The sequence below is a fragment of a genome, unplaced genomic scaffold (genome assembly GCF_019419815.1).
Source record: "Pyrus x bretschneideri cultivar Hongxiangsu unplaced genomic scaffold, Pyrus_bretschneideri_v1 Contig44, whole genome shotgun sequence".
Lineage (NCBI taxonomy): Eukaryota > Viridiplantae > Streptophyta > Magnoliopsida > Rosales > Rosaceae > Pyrus > Pyrus x bretschneideri.
This window is the reverse complement of record NW_025999768.1, coordinates 1,732,622-1,747,989: the sequence shown is the minus strand read 5'-3', so window position 1 is coordinate 1,747,989 and position 15,368 is coordinate 1,732,622. Positions and strand designations below refer to the sequence as shown.

The window sequence follows — 15,368 nt, the reverse complement described above, 5'->3', positions numbered from 1 at the left end:
GTCTTGAAGGTCCACTACTTTTTTAATATTTCTTAGTCTCGAAGTTATATGAAACTCTGACGGTCACGATGTAATTGAAGAATTTTTTATTTTTAATTCAGGGATTTAATTTTAATTTTAATTTTTACTTAAGTTATGAAGAATTGTAAGAGAAGAAATATATAGTTTTACAAAGTTTAGTTAATTCAAGTGTTATGTGGTGTTACATGTGTATTGGTTAAGAAAATATTAGTTTTTACGCATGCATATTATGATTTACAAATTAATAACACCGCGTAACGATGTGACAGTTACATTAAATATTTGTCATTCCCAATAACATATCATGAATTAATAACATGACACATGATTTGGGGCTTGCAAAAGATTATTTCGATGTAGCCCCAAATTACAAGTCATGTGATGTGGGCCTACTTTTCGTATGTCCCAAATTATTTTGTTCCTGCGCGTATTTTAGCCCTTTGAGATGGAAGTCGTGAAACCCTAATTTCCCAAATGGGAAAGTGAAACTTGACACTCACTCCACTGTTATAATTCAAAAAGCATGTGTCTAACATGTAAAAATTGAAGGGAGTTTTAACAAAACATTTCTGGTGCTGTTTACTTTTAACACAAAACCATATTTTTACCTGATATCATTCACTACACATTTATTTGTCTTTTTTCTTAAAACTAAAGATTTTTTAGATTTTTCAGTTAGTTTTTCTAAAATTGAAACCTCATGGCTCATTTTACCCTCAAATCTTGCGGTGTAAAATGCATTAACCCAAAAAGTAACGATGTATTTCCGAAAATTAAGTGGTGAATGTAGAATCACATATATTTAGTTGGATGGTAGGTAAATCCAAGGGACAAATAATGCCTAAGGGTTTGATCAATTTCGTTTAGCTAATTAACACTTCGGTCACCCGGACTCTCTGTGAGGGACAAAAGCTGTGTGAAGCTTTTTGTGGCAGATTCCGGCAAGCAAATGCACACAAGCATTGTCCCGTTCTGCTCAGCCTCGGCTTCCGGCAAGAAAACGCAAACTTGTGGCGTCGGAGTGAGGTCTATAGGACCGGCGTATATTGGCCTTCCCCATCCAAAATCAGCAGAGTCATAGATTGAAAACCGTGTCCATTGAGTTATTGTCAATTTGCCTCCAAATTCCAGCCTCCTTGGCCTGTCCACTTCGACATAATCCACTGTCGATCTCAGGTACTCTTCGGAGATGCCAAGCCGGGCGTCGCGAACCAAATGTGCTGTGTCCGAAAGCCTTCCATACACAAGGTTTCTCACAGTGCTTGTGACACAAGCAAGGCACACCACATTTCCATAATACCCTTCTTTTACCGGCAGGTTCTTAAGCTTCTGCCTCGCGTTGGCGGAGAATGTTAGCCTAAGCTCGTAGTTTAACGGCTTCACATCGAGTGCTTTCACCCATGATCTCCATATGTGAGCAGCCATAGCATCAAAAGTGCTGCAGGTGCTCGACATGTCATCACTTGGTTGCGCCGAAGTTTTCAGCCAGGTTTGAAATTCACGGCTTACTCTATAGCACTTTTGAACAGCTTTGGTTTGCCAGAGACTCATTGTGAGACTTGATCCGTCATCAATTCTCATGTACTCAACGTGTGGGAATTTAACCAGCGGTGGATCACGAGGACGGAATTTTCCCGGTCCCAACACGGCGTAGGGTTTGAGATCAATGTGCCGGCTTTCGCGGTGGCAGCCCAGGAGCTGAGAAATTGCATAGCACCAATCCCGTCGACAATACAGTGGCAGATTCTCAAGCCAAGGCTAAACCCGCCGCAGCGGAAAAGAGTCACCTGAGCTATCAGCAATGGCATGTCAAGCACTTTGTATGGCTCTTCGTTGGGAAACCTAAAGACCAGTGGCGTCCATGCCGGGTTTGGCACTTTGAGGTCTCCCAGTTCGGCCAAGGACATTTCGCAGTGCGCCTCCACCATGAGAGCTCCTTGGTCTTGCCCGAAAAACACTTCTAGCTTTCCATTTCCAGTCTCTCTCAGCCTACCCGACAAAGGGTAGTACGGAACCAAAACACTAGCAAGAGCATCCTGCAGTGCTTTCATAACCAGTTTTTGGTCATCGGAGGCATAGAAATACACGGTGGGTGTGAAAACACGAGATCCAATCACATCATCGAGGTTCGAAAGGTAAAGGGTTTTCCCGGGAGCCGCGGGAGTAGGCCCCGAGGGCATGACAGGAACCATATGATCGATGGTGATGGGGATGTGGAGGTCGGAGAAATGGAGCTCTTGAACCCACGGAGGAGCCATGAGAGGTGACGCAGGAATCTGAGGCCATCGATGCCGAAAAGCTGCATTTGTAGGAAGATCACTAGTCTCTTTGACATGCAAAGATGCTTGAGCTAAATAGATGAAGAATTTAAAGTTCTTGGTGTAGAACAGTTGGTGCTGATATTATACATGATCAAAAAAATATTATATCTTGACCGAATTAACAATTCTGTATCTTTGTGTGATGTTCTCGGATATAATTTCAGCAGATGAAGAAAAACGTATGCTCTAAATTGACATAAAATTATAATGTGTTATGTGACGTGCCAAAATGCTGTCCCGAGGAACCGTGCTTCGAGTTACGGTGAATAAAACTGATCAGTGTAGAGCTAAGCCTCAAATTTATCATTCATTCTCAAGGTACATTTATAGTTTAAACAAATACAGATACGTAGTTGTGCCTCCACTACGTCTATACGACTATGATTGTCTCTGTCGTACCTGGATAAAGACACTTACAAGTTCACCGAAATTTCACCGGATGAGAATCTGAACGATTTGCTTGTTTGATTTTTACTCTTTCCCCCCTTCCGTGGAAAGTTCTATCTATTCTAAAAAGTACCATTTTCAGCAGTAACTCGCAACTGGTAGGCTTCCAGCAGCAAACACTGCTCTCATATTAGAAGCATATAACTCTATTCTTGTGGAAGGAGCGCTATCTCGATTTCTTGGAGCGATTTTCCTTTTGTTTCGATCACATTTCGCTTCACGAAAACCACAGCCATCATGCAAAAGGTGCCAAATATAGAGTACAGAAGCTGCGGACCAAGTTGTTCAAGCAGTTGCAAGAATAGCAATCCCACAAAGAAATTTATCACCTGAAAAATACCCAGTCGCATATAAATGAAACCGTAAGTAAACTGAACTACATTGATTGATTCAGAATCTGCATAGACGAAGAAGCTAAATCACAAAATTATTAGAGTGCTGAAGCTACACAATAATTAGAAACGTAGCCTAAAAAAAGATGACATGGAATTCAGGAGGAGAAAGAGAGTTACCCAATGCACTGACATACAGAAGGCCATTGCTTTAGCCCTAATACGGCTGGGGAATATTTCTGGTAAAAGGAGACCTGGAACTGGACCAGCTCCTAGAGCAAATGTTAGGACGAACCTGCACAAATTTTGCGGTAGATGATTGGATAAAAAAAAGTTTGATTATTTTATGTCATTGTGTAACGTGATTATTCACCAAGGTGCCAACCGGTGGCTATAATTTTCTAAAGGCCATTCATCAGCATCATAAAATCTCACGAGAATTTCAAGCATAGCAACAATCATATTGTTGTCACATTTGCAGAGGCTATGGACACATAACCTCAGCATGTACAATACATAAGAAGAATATCGTTGGAAAAATTTAAATGCAGATAAATTCGTTTAATGCGGCTAAAGTCTTCAAGATGTAAAATTCAAAATTATTACTCACATAAGCATTCCACCAACAGATAGGTACAGTGATCCAGATGCTGATGAATTAAAGCTTGCTGCAGCAACTTGAAGAACCATTGACATTGCCTGAGAGGATAAAATGCATCCCATAATTGCAAAGCTAGCAAGATATTGAATTCCATGAACCAAAAAAATGACACACAACTTCAAATTACCATGCCAAAGAAGCTCCATAAGAGTAGCAGCTTCCTCCCTACTTTATCCATCAAAAGCATTGCAACCAAGGATCCTGGAAATTATAAAAATCCATCCAGTCAAGAGACAGAATGCAATAGTTGTGGGTAGGTGAACACACAACCATGAATCTAAGGTATACCTGACAAATTTGCGATTCCTACAAAGGCATTTGCAAGGCCTGATGGTACTCCGGCACTTTTAAATACAGCGGAGGAGAAATAAAAGACAGCATTTATACCAGATAACTGTTGTAAAGCAAATAAGGTTGACCCAATAAAAACCACTGCAAAACGAACATGTGAATAACCAAGCACTTTTAGAAAGCCGAAAGATCACAAATAAGAGGAAAGAAATACACCACAGGTGGATGGCGAGGGAGAGAGGAGAGCCAAAATATTTACCTCTAAAATGGCGGCCATAGAACAACTCTGAAAGGTTTACAGTATCTGTCTCATCTCCCCTGTCCAACTTGGCTAAATCTGCCATGGCAGTTTTGACATGTGATCCACCAAGGAGTTTCTCAAATTGAGCTTCTGCCTCAGAAGTTCTTCCTTGCTATATCACATGAAACCGAGACTATTAACATTTGTTTTGAGAGGTGTGCTCAATTGTTCTATTCAACCAAAGACAAGTGAGATGCAAGCATACCTTATGTAGCCAATGTGGACTCTCAGCACAGAATAACATGGCAAGAGCCAGTATTACCGCTGGGATTAGAGATACCCAAAAACAAACACGCCACCTGACACATAAACAAAGATTATAAGTTTGAAAGGTTAAATGTGAACCAATGCTATTTTGAAGCCTGTCATGTTTCTTACCAGCCAGCAATTTCTTTAACAGGGATTCCCACAAAAAGAGCCCCCATAATCCCCAGGCATGTTGCAATCTGGATGAAACTGCCATAGGTACCCCTCACAAACGCAGGAGAAACCTGCTCAAGTAAACAAAGAAACATCAGATAAGACAAGAAGTACATTATGTATTCACAAATTACAGAAAGGTTTACACCAGTACCTCTGTCACATAAAGAGAGGCAACAGGAGGGCCCAGACCCATACCAGTCCCAACAAATAACCTTCCTATAAGCATACCAGCAAGAGTTTTGGTTGATGCACTGCAAAAGCAGGTAGTAGTTTTAGCCAGAAGTACTTCAAGATGTATTACGAGAGGGCCCTTGAAGACAGGAGTATATGAGTATTGCGGACTACTTTTACTTGTATTTAAATATAAATGTGCGCAGTTACATCGGATACTGACAGATCATATATCTACATTACAAAAACCAGACTGATCCGCACTGATTTTGTGATAAAGAAACATCACATAAAAGGAAAATGGTAAAGCCCTATAATATTACAGTACCATGAGGATAAAAAAGATCTACAACAAAGGTACATAAAAAGGGGCTCTGTCATAATGTTATATCACAAATTCACAACTCAAAAAATTCCAGGAACCTAACTACTACAACAGAAAGAGTAATTACAAAATATGATAATATAAGGAGAAAAAAAACGATCTCGCAAAATATAGATCCATGTAGTTCTCAATCAAAATGATGATATTGGGACAGTTGCTTTTAAAAGTAAATATATCACCTCATAGCAGCACCAATTATCATGGGCAATGCACACAGTTGAAAAGCCCTACGACGTCCTACTCCATCGGCTAACCATCCACTGAATAAAGATCCAATAAAGGCACCTCCCAAACAGGTACTCACCACCAAACCTTCATTTGAAATTATTAAAACCCATTAGAACAGATAGCTGAAAGCAAAAATCATAAATTAGTTTACAAGTTATAGCAAACAAACAAAGAAAAGATCTACTTCAAGTCACCTTCTGCCAAGGTATTTCCCTTGAAACCAAGATCTTTAGATATGCTTTCAAGAGGTTCATTAACTACCCTGCACAAAGCAAGAGTAGAAAAAGAAAAGGAAGGTATATTACTCTCTTATGCCTGAACATAAAACAAACTATGCAAAAGAGAGGGGAAGCAGACTGTAAGCACCAACCCGAGATGGTAGCCAAACAAGAATGAAGATAGAGTTGCCACAAGTACATGGGGAAAAGACCGCTTCCATGAGGGGTTTGAAAGTTCTGGAACTGTACTTTTCTGTAAAAGAGCTAAAACAGATACAAGAATTAAACCCTTAATTGAATTATACACATACAATAAGTATATGTTTAATGCCAAAATGAGAAGACCTTAGAATCAATGAACTCCTCACTAACATTTCCAAGAAAAGCGTGGTCTTTACAAATATCTCTGCCATTGTCCTTTTAAAATTTGCTACTTTTGTGGTAAATTCATCACGAAAGTACAAAATGAACACCAGAGCATCACAATTGATAGTACCCAGCATACATATAAACTACAGATGCTCAATAAATTGAGTTACCTGAATTTTCTTCCACGTCAAGAGGATCCGTCAACTCTTTTGTATCCATGTCAATGGTATTTGAATGGTCTCTCGATGACAACCGATTGTATATCGAGAAAGCTTCGCATTGGTGGCCCCGCATGCCAAGCTGCAACCAGCCTTCCCTACAAATTAGAACAATTTGGAATCATACTTTCGAAATATCCGTCACTTCGACTACAAAACAAGCACTAGCTTAACCGATTGTAAAGGAAACGCTCAAAACATAATATTTATATAATTTTCCTTTCCTCATTTTCTCGGGAACCAAACAGATAACAATATCAAATAATTCCGAAATGAAAACAAAAAATTCACAAAAACAGAGCCTCCGCCAAACCTTCCACAGCAAAACCGAATCAAGAATCAAACTTTGAACCAAAATCTAAATTCAAGTAAGAAAACACGGAAATCAAGAATTAAAAAATCACAATTAAGCAAAAAATAAATGGAACCAAAACGAGAGCTGCAAGTTGCGATTCAGAAAACACTCAAAACTTCACAGAAATCCATCGAGCTGGAATACCTTATCTACGCTACGATCGCCCAACGGATCTGAGATTCAAGCAGCAAATCAGAGACGTGTGGGAACGGGTTTCGGCGAGGTTTGGCAGCCTCTCACTCTCGAAGTCCTTTCCTTTACAGCTCTGAGGTAAGAACGTTCGAGAAGGAAGCTTTGGAGCAGCTTCGTTTACGCGCGAGTGAGAAACTGGCGGGTACTGCGGCTGTGGTGGGCCGGGTACGGTGGTTTCTGGTGTGATAAATGCCGAGTGAGGAAGGGAAGGAAGGTGCTGGAACTTAATACGGAGAAATCTACGGGAGCAACCTCTTGTTGTGCTTTTCGAGCGGAATACAAGAGAAACAGACAAAAAGATACAGCTGAAACATAATTTAAAAAAAAAACATAAATTTTCTCGTACTGCCACGTCATTTTGCTCCATTTATTTAGTTTTTATTTTCCTTTATGACGTCAAAAATAAAATCCTGAGTTTAATTTTTGACACGTGATTGGAGACTTGGAGTTGCTGGTGGTCGGTCTCTGTTACGTCAAAGTTGACTGGTCCGAGGAGAAAGCTGGAAAATTCGCCGGAAACTGGGCAAGCTTTAAACGTTCATAACTTCTTCAATACTCAACGAAATCAAGTGATTCAAAAACAAAAAATTATACTTTTCGACGAGACGAACAGAATGGTACCTTTTTAAGCGGCTAACTCGCCGTTGTTTGGCCGGAAAACGGCTCGAAAATAGCTGTCTTGGTCTCGAGTTAGCGGCAAGTTTTCCAGTTTTCCCTCGGACCAGTCAACTTTGAGGCTATTTTCAAACCATCTCTGGCAAACATTGGGCTTCCAAATAGGTATAATCTTATTCTACACTTTTCTATCTTCATTTTGATGTATTATGGGTCGAATTTGGCTAAGAAACGATTGAGTTACGAAGCTTTGAAAATTGCTCAAACCTCTTGCCAAGAGCTCCGGGATACTTAACGGAATGACCAAAATGATGGATGGTGGACAATCTTAGGGACCACTTCTATCGATTTGAAATCTCAGGGACCAAAGTGAGGAGTTATGCATATCTCAAGATTATTTTGACTAAAAAGCCTTTTGTTGTATTGACTATGGTTGTGGTTTTTGTCTGCTTTTTTGTGGGATCGGTGATTATAGTGTCCGGTTCATATCAAATATTTATGTAGACATGCCAATCAAAACAGGAAGTTTGAGAGGGTCTTAAGAATTTCTGGGCACAGGATATGGTGCAAGCTTTGCGCGGAACATATTCCCACTAACCGTATCATTTTGGTTATTTTGAATTGCAAGTTTGCAACCAACTGTGAGGATGCTTTACTTGAGATGCTGCTGGAAGATGGAAAGTTTGGTTACAATTGCCAGATGGTGGGAAATTCAGTTTGTTCAAGTGGTATTGAATTTACCATGTTAGGAAAATTACGGACGATGTTATTTGCCCGGTAACATTGAGCTTTTCTTGGTTTCACTGGTTTAACTTGTGCTTGGGAATTGTATTTGATAAGTGGTTTGTTTGTGGTTTCATTTTCAATTTTCCTTGTTTTTGGGGGGGTCAGGTACCTGTACAGTGTCAGTTGTATAGTTATATAGTAACTAATTCTCAGCATTGCTGAATTGGGTGTAGATTGCAAGGACCTTCGGGAACTTCTTTTAGTATGTCAGTTTCTGGGTTCTGTATTTTTGTAAGACTTTGCGGAGTTGTATTTGATGGAAGGTGAACCGGTAAATTATTGTCATCGACCAGTGATATTAGGCATATAACAAAAAAGATATACAATAAGTGACTATAATTGATTAAATACATAAAATAAAATATGTATTTAAAGTTGTTTTACGACGAAGTAAGACTAAAATTATTTTTCAAGAAAACTTTCACACCATTAACTTAAAGAAAATGAAAAATAAAAAAATTTGATAGCCAAGACCGCGGCCGCCTAATTACTACCTAGATGCTTCACTGATTTTCTAAAAAAGTCGATCTATACGGTTAAAATTCAAGCACGACACCGTTTTATGTAATGGGTTGGGTTTTCTACGTTTAATGAAACAGATCGTTTCATAGTTTCTTTGGTTTGCTAATAAATTAAAAACAAATACTAACTAAATATTGTAGTACCAAATAAAGTGTATTAGGGAAAAATAAATCAAATAAAACTGATCAAGTCCAATTCAGGGGGACAAAAAAAAAAAATCACGAAGACAAGTTTATGAATATTAAGAGAAGTTCACCTCGTAATAGAATGAGAGTTTAATATTTGTGTAATAGGTGTTCGACAAAATTGAGACTACACACCATTTGGTAGTGTCTTTGTGTGCATTGTTGTCGGTATCTAAGGACCAACTTTCTAGCTTATGTCGATATCTATTGATAGACTCAATCAGAAGTTGTCATCATCTTCCATGCAATATGGCTCAGAAGAGACTATAGCACACTAATTATTCAACAAAATACCACACTAAAAATGTATGTGTTGTTTTCGTCCAACAAATTTGCGGGTGAGCTATTTCCTCACTGACTCTCTCCCATTTTTTTCTGGATTCGCCACTGGAAGGGGCTAGCTAGAGGGGGGGTAGCCTTCATCTAGTGCCTAGCAACTTTCTTGGAGGAGTGATTTTTTATTTTCGATTAGAGTAGAGAACGATTATTTTGAAAAAAATTAGTGGTATCTTAAATTTTGAACTGTAAAATACGTCATCTTGGCGTTCAAAACAAAAAAAAAAAAAAAAAAAAGATTCAAGATGGAAGCTGCGCACCGGTACTTTGGTAACAGAGACGGACCAAGTACGCCATCTTGAATCTTTTGCGAAACTGAGTTTTCTTATTCAATGTAGTTTGGATTTTTAAATGCTTGTAATTGAATTGAATGTAGACCTGACTAGCTGGTTGTGGTTGTGTTTATTTTATTTGTGTTGTTGTCGTATTATATTTATTATTTTAATTGACTATATTATGTCAAATTTGGTATTTTAATGGATGACCGATAAAGATCAAATCAGTTAACAGGTTGACTCATAACCTGATAATTTTTTATCGTTCCGCATCAGATTAACGAATCGTACACGAAATTGATAGGCCTAATTAAATGTAATTCCTCTACTGCTGCTAGGTATTTCACTGTGGGGTCGGAAAATGTCGTACTAATAACATAAAATCACCTTTTTTTTATTACTTTTTATTATTTTTATACAATAAGTAGGAAAATTTAGCGTAAATATTATATTTGAAGCTTCTTCAAATATTTATGATCATAAATATTTAGGAGTTATCAAATTAGACTTATATCAAGTTTACTCCATTTTAATCCCATCTTCTAATATCCTAACAAGGCAACGTTCCTTCATTCTTAATTTTATCACTCACTACTTCCATAGTTACCAAATCCCATGGACCCAACAAATCTCCATTCAAACAGACCCAAAATGTTTGATCGATTTAAAAAAATGATAACAAACGTATAACAAGTCATGAGGTGCCAAAAAAATGTAGGTTTACGCGGACCGGTGTCATGAGGTGCCAAGAATGATCGAGTGCTTAATTCTTTGAAAAAAAACACACACATATTATGTTGCTAAATTACGAATCTTTTGCATATTTAGTATTTGACATCCAAAAAGTGAAATGGCAGTTTAAAAAAGATAGGGCATATATGCAACCGTTGAGTATATGTATAGGCCGACCAGTGTCATGCATTCATGGCAAACAACTCCAAGGCCATTCTCTTCCTAAATAGTTCCATGTCTGCTTGCCTGAAATTCAGTGGTTTTCCCAAACTCAAGTGCTCAAGAAACTTGAGCATGAACACCCCGCAGTCCCCGCTGCTAAGGAATATTCATTGAAATTATTTATAAGTTAACAATTTGGATGACAAACAAAATTCATTATATATTATGTACCAAATTACTATGAAAAGCTCACCTGGCAGACTGTCGTGGGATGTCGCCTTCTGGATGTACCACCTTAAATGGTGTACTGAGAGGGTTCAACTCAGGCCTTTGTGCATAGAAGCCCGACTGGACAAGCAACGACGGCAGCATTGTTGCCATGGGCTTCAATATGTCAAAACTGAACTCATCTTCTGGCGTAGATTGAGACCTCGTCGAATCGTATATGGTTAACTTTCTCCGCATTAAGTCCACACATACAGCTATCCAATGCCGATTCTTGATGTTCACCGGGAGGTATAGCTGCATGCCATTATCGCACATTGATTGATCATCTAACTGCTAGTTTCTTAGGTCATGACCTAACATAGAATATGTAATACATCCATATATATGTATATGTATATGTATATGTATATGTATCTGTATAGGTATACTTACAGACTCCACTTCACTCCACGGTCGAGAATGTTTAGGCGACTTTCCAAGTGGATAGTCCAACATGTCTGAATCCCAGTTATAGGAGTCAGGGTTATGCTGGAAAGCGTCCCATCGCCCATTCATCCAACTCTACAAAATATATACCAAAAAGAAAAGAAATAAAGAAAGAAAATCCTGAATGGTTAGCCACAGTACATTAGATATTAACAGAATGGTACGTAAAGCGGTAATATAAGTATATTTCATCATGTTTGGTTTTGTTATCACTAATTCTTACCCAAAACACAGTGTCCATGATGGCGCAAGATGGAGACAAATGTTGGGACTGAAGATATGAATTCTTGCGAGCAAAATGCAGGAAAACATCTACATGCTGTGCATAGACACTTGATTAGAATCTAGAATATATCTCATCATGTTTGGCTTTGTTATTATAACTAAAATACGAGAGAGACCACGTTTGAACCACCTCTCTAATAAGCATGGGACCTATTTGTACTGTGGAGTCTCCTTGTAATAGAGAGAATTTTTAGATGTGGTCTATATATAAAAATTGGAATCCCTAACATGACTGGTTAATTAGCAAGCGCGGGCACACTTACCGAGTCACTCAACCACATGCCCGCCGTCATCAAGTCTATAAACCATTCTTTTGATGCCTCAAAAATTTCCAAGTTCTGCCATCTTCCATGAAAATAATTAAGCGATCATAAGCGATCATATAAACCATTCTTTTGATCGATGCTTAAAAATTTCACAAAGAGACACACACATGCATATATGCATAAATGTCATAAATAAATCGATGAAGGAATTATGAAATAGCTAGCATATACCCCGCGCTTGGGTCATCCAGCCATGCATTAAACTTTCTCAGAGTCAGTTCCCTAGCCTGGACCTCACTGTCAATGCTTCTTGAAACAATTGTTGATTCCGAAATGTTCATGTCGTCCCTCTCCAATTCGCTCATCCCCTTCCAGTCCATCTCGTTCTTTATCTACATTAACACACATATGAACTATACAGTTAGTTCTATGAGATTATTCGAAATTCAAAGTCAAACAAATGGAAGATTTAATTTACTTGTATGTGGTTGATAATTTGGGCCATGTAATTGTCAAGTTTATCTGTTAATTTCTCCCCGAGTGCCTTCACCTCTGCTTGTAAGTCGAACCTAACACTGCTTACATGTGATTGAACTATTTTATTCATCACATCTCTCTTCTGCATCCTGGTGAATAGAAACTAGTCGTGAATATACATGAAGGAAAATCGAACAAGATAATCAAACATAAAAGTTTGCATACCTTACGACTATAAGATTAGTCTGTTTGAGGAACCTATTTTCTTGGGCCATCTCCATTCGTAAGTTTTCAAGATAGGGTAAGTAGGGTTCCCATAACTTTTTCGTTTCTTCATCACAGACCACTCCTTCTAACTGATCAAGATACACAACTGACAGGGGCAACTTATTCACTTTGGAGCACCGCGTCATGTTGAGCTTTCTTAAACTGGACATGTTACCTATGTCTTCAGGCAACTCCGTAATACTGTAGCAGTCAGATATGTCGAGAAAGTTTAACTTGTTGAGGTTCGTAACTGAACCTGGTAACTCCGACAATGTTGAGCAGGAGTTCAACCTCAACACTTCTAAATTTATCAGGTTTCCAACCGTCTTCAGGCATGGTAGATAGCTGATGAAAATTGGTGATGCTGATGTTCTTCAGGGGAACAAAATCATAGAGCTTGGGCGGAAACTTCAGCATATTATTCTCCTGTTCTATCTTTATATTTATCTTTACTAGGGTCATCAGTGTAGCTGATATATGAATGTGACTGCTGCTGGAGCCTTCATGATCGATACGCATACACATCAATAAAAGTTATGCTCAGCAGACAATAAAGCTAGCTAGTGCTTTACTCCAAAAAACAAATCTCAATTATTGACAACGTTCATTTTTTATTGTCCATCAGTTAAAGATTGTCATTTGAAAACATGTGGTCTTCCTAGCAATAGCAAATCTACCTTGAACGGTGGTAAAAGTTAACGCTCAAAAAAGGTATTAAAACATTACCCACTAGAATGGAGAAGTAGAAGAAAGAGAGGTGGATTGAGATCAGCTATACCTAGGATTTTCTCAAGATGAAACCCTTTAACTGTTCGCAATATTGTGTCTCTGAAACTTCCTTCAGGAGCAGTCTGCACAAGCATTGACTTGACATCCGAACCAACAGTTAGTGGAGGTGCACGCCAAGCTTTATTTTCAGCTTGATTTCGTACCACGTCAATGACTAGATTGAGCTGCTTCTCTATCTTCTTTGCCGAAATCCTAGTTTTCTTCCCATCCCTTGCTGCCTGCACGGTTAGTACCTTTAAATGTGTTTTGAGAGACCCGTCCAGTTCAACAAGTTGCTTGGTGCACGTACGGTTTTTGTACCACTTATCAACAGTTGACAACTTGTAAACAAGCTTTACGCCCTCTTCGATTTTGCTATGGAAAGCTGCTATTTCCTTGCACGAGGGATCCAATTCGTCGTTGCAATCTCTCATCTCGTCAACAATTGGTTTTAGAGAATCTAGCGTGGTTTGGAGATCACCGAGGAGGGGCTTATTGCTTTTCCAGAGTTTTTGAACGCCTCTATACAGCTCTGAAAATACTGTCCCAAGAGCAGCCCCAGCAACAAGCTCCCCTACTACAGCCATGCATTACCTTGATTCTTGACAACAAAACCAAACGCCAAAATCTGAAACTCAAAACCAACCTCAGATTTCTAACCAGATCGGAGATAAAGTAAGTAATACAAATATGAAATATGTAAAGCTAAACGAGATGAAAAATATTCTAGCTAGACTGGTTCAACGCACCGTAAAGCAGCAGGTAAAGCAGCAGCAGCAAATCAGCAGGTGTTCCTAGCTAGAAATTAGGCTCTTGGGTTCCATGTGACCTCTTTCTCTTTTGATGTAATCTTGCTTAAATTAAGGAATGCTGTTGTCTTAGTGATTAAGGATATGGTTGCGTATAAACACAAAAATTTCTAATGGTCATTGGCTTACGTCACTTATTAATTCCCATCCTTCGTCACAATTTCTTGAGCTGACTTTTCGTATTTGTTTAGGTCAATTCACCCTTGATTGGAGATTTACAGAATTTTCCAAACTCATCAATTTTCCAAACCGCGTTCAGTGTTATGTATTCTTTCTAGAAATTGTATGGATGGATCGGAGATTCGTAAACCGCGTGCACAATGTTATATGTTCTTCTGGGAAATGCATGATGGTGTCGGGGCCTTTCCTAATCAAACGTGTTAGGTGCGAGACTGCTATTTTTCTTTTTGGGGTCAATACAAATGAACCAATCTCACCATCAATAAGGCTTTGCCTTTTGCCTTTAAGTAATGTTTAAGCATTGTGACTAAAATGCTGGAGGAACTTAAAGAAAGTTGAAGATGTACCATAAAATTAATTGGTGATATAAGGAGTAGCTCAATTTCTTATAAGTACTTGCATGGTTTGGTAACCGATGTAGGATTTTGTCCTCAATTCTCACAAAACTTACATGCATTTTTTTATTTGTTGTTGCTTAGTTACATGAAGTGCTCGACGAAATGCTTAATTGAAATTTTTTGTCGGTGATGTTGTCATAGTGGAAAACAATGGTCATTTTGAATAGCTTTGTTAGAACTTTCGTCCTTTCTTCACCCCTTTTAATTCTCTATTTTGGGTGGAAGTTGTATTGGTGTTGCTCAAAGTACCATTGTTCATGGATCAATATACATGAATTTTTAGTTTAGGATCAAAACTCCAATTGAGCCAAATTGAAGGATCAATGCTTCAATTTGTTTTTTTTTTTTTTTTTAAATTCCTTATATGTCAAAGAATGTGGTCTATTATAGTAATTGTCTATTGGATTTTTTTCTTTGAGGAAAATATTGGGGTAAATTAGTCAATAAACATTAGTTATATTTTAATTGGGTTTGAAATGCAAATGTTGGATTCAACAAAAATATTTCATTAAAATTAGACAAATATTAGCACGTGATCTAATATCATAGCGGATAGAAACAAATATTTTATGAGTTATCTATGTCACATCCCGGCCCGGGGCGGACCACTTCCCGGGCCCGATCCACCACCGTAGCACGATATTGTCCACTTTGGGCC

At 38.4% G+C, this 15,368-nt stretch overlaps 2 protein-coding genes and 1 pseudogene across 7 annotated transcripts; all 3 read right to left on the bottom strand.

The window, feature by feature from the left end:
- Positions 1–742: 742 nt before the first annotated feature.
- LOC103960681 lies at positions 743–2,436 on the bottom strand (annotated as a pseudogene).
- Positions 2,437–2,624: 188 nt separating this feature from the next.
- On the bottom strand, positions 2,625–7,087 carry LOC103960682 (probable plastidic glucose transporter 2). Of its 3 annotated transcripts, none has more exons than XM_009373159.3 (14): positions 6,886–7,087; positions 6,339–6,484; positions 5,952–6,063; positions 5,776–5,843; positions 5,533–5,665; positions 4,949–5,048; positions 4,753–4,865; positions 4,580–4,673; positions 4,333–4,486; positions 4,071–4,214; positions 3,910–3,983; positions 3,732–3,820; positions 3,302–3,416; positions 2,625–3,118 (listed from the first exon to the last, which is right to left on the bottom strand). In XM_009373159.3, exons 2-14 carry the CDS (start codon positions 6,460–6,462, stop codon positions 2,936–2,938), a joined length of 1,503 nt encoding a protein of 500 aa, XP_009371434.1. In that variant the 5' UTR covers positions 6,463–6,484; positions 6,886–7,087; the 3' UTR covers positions 2,625–2,935. The 3 variants fall into 3 exon arrangements, with proteins under 3 accessions (XP_009371434.1, XP_009371436.1, XP_009371435.1); XM_009373161.3 differs by having other exon boundaries at positions 6,339–6,479; XM_009373160.3 differs by lacking the exon at positions 6,886–7,087 and adding an exon at positions 6,700–6,857.
- A 3,303-nt stretch (positions 7,088–10,390) lies between these two features.
- On the bottom strand, positions 10,391–14,241 carry LOC125469613 (sentrin-specific protease 1-like). Of its 4 annotated transcripts, none has more exons than XM_048567188.1 (10): positions 14,073–14,233; positions 13,334–13,951; positions 12,514–13,055; positions 12,290–12,437; positions 12,043–12,203; positions 11,809–11,890; positions 11,484–11,579; positions 11,207–11,335; positions 10,800–11,068; positions 10,391–10,702 (listed from the first exon to the last, which is right to left on the bottom strand). In XM_048567188.1, exons 3-10 carry the CDS (start codon positions 12,723–12,725, stop codon positions 10,567–10,569), a joined length of 1,233 nt encoding a protein of 410 aa, XP_048423145.1. In that variant the 5' UTR covers positions 12,726–13,055; positions 13,334–13,951; positions 14,073–14,233; the 3' UTR covers positions 10,391–10,566. The 4 variants fall into 4 exon arrangements, with proteins under 4 accessions (XP_048423145.1, XP_048423147.1, XP_048423146.1 ...); XM_048567190.1 differs by having other exon boundaries at positions 10,391–10,699; XM_048567189.1 differs by having other exon boundaries at positions 13,334–13,924; positions 14,073–14,226.
- Positions 14,242–15,368: the final 1,127 nt, after the last annotated feature.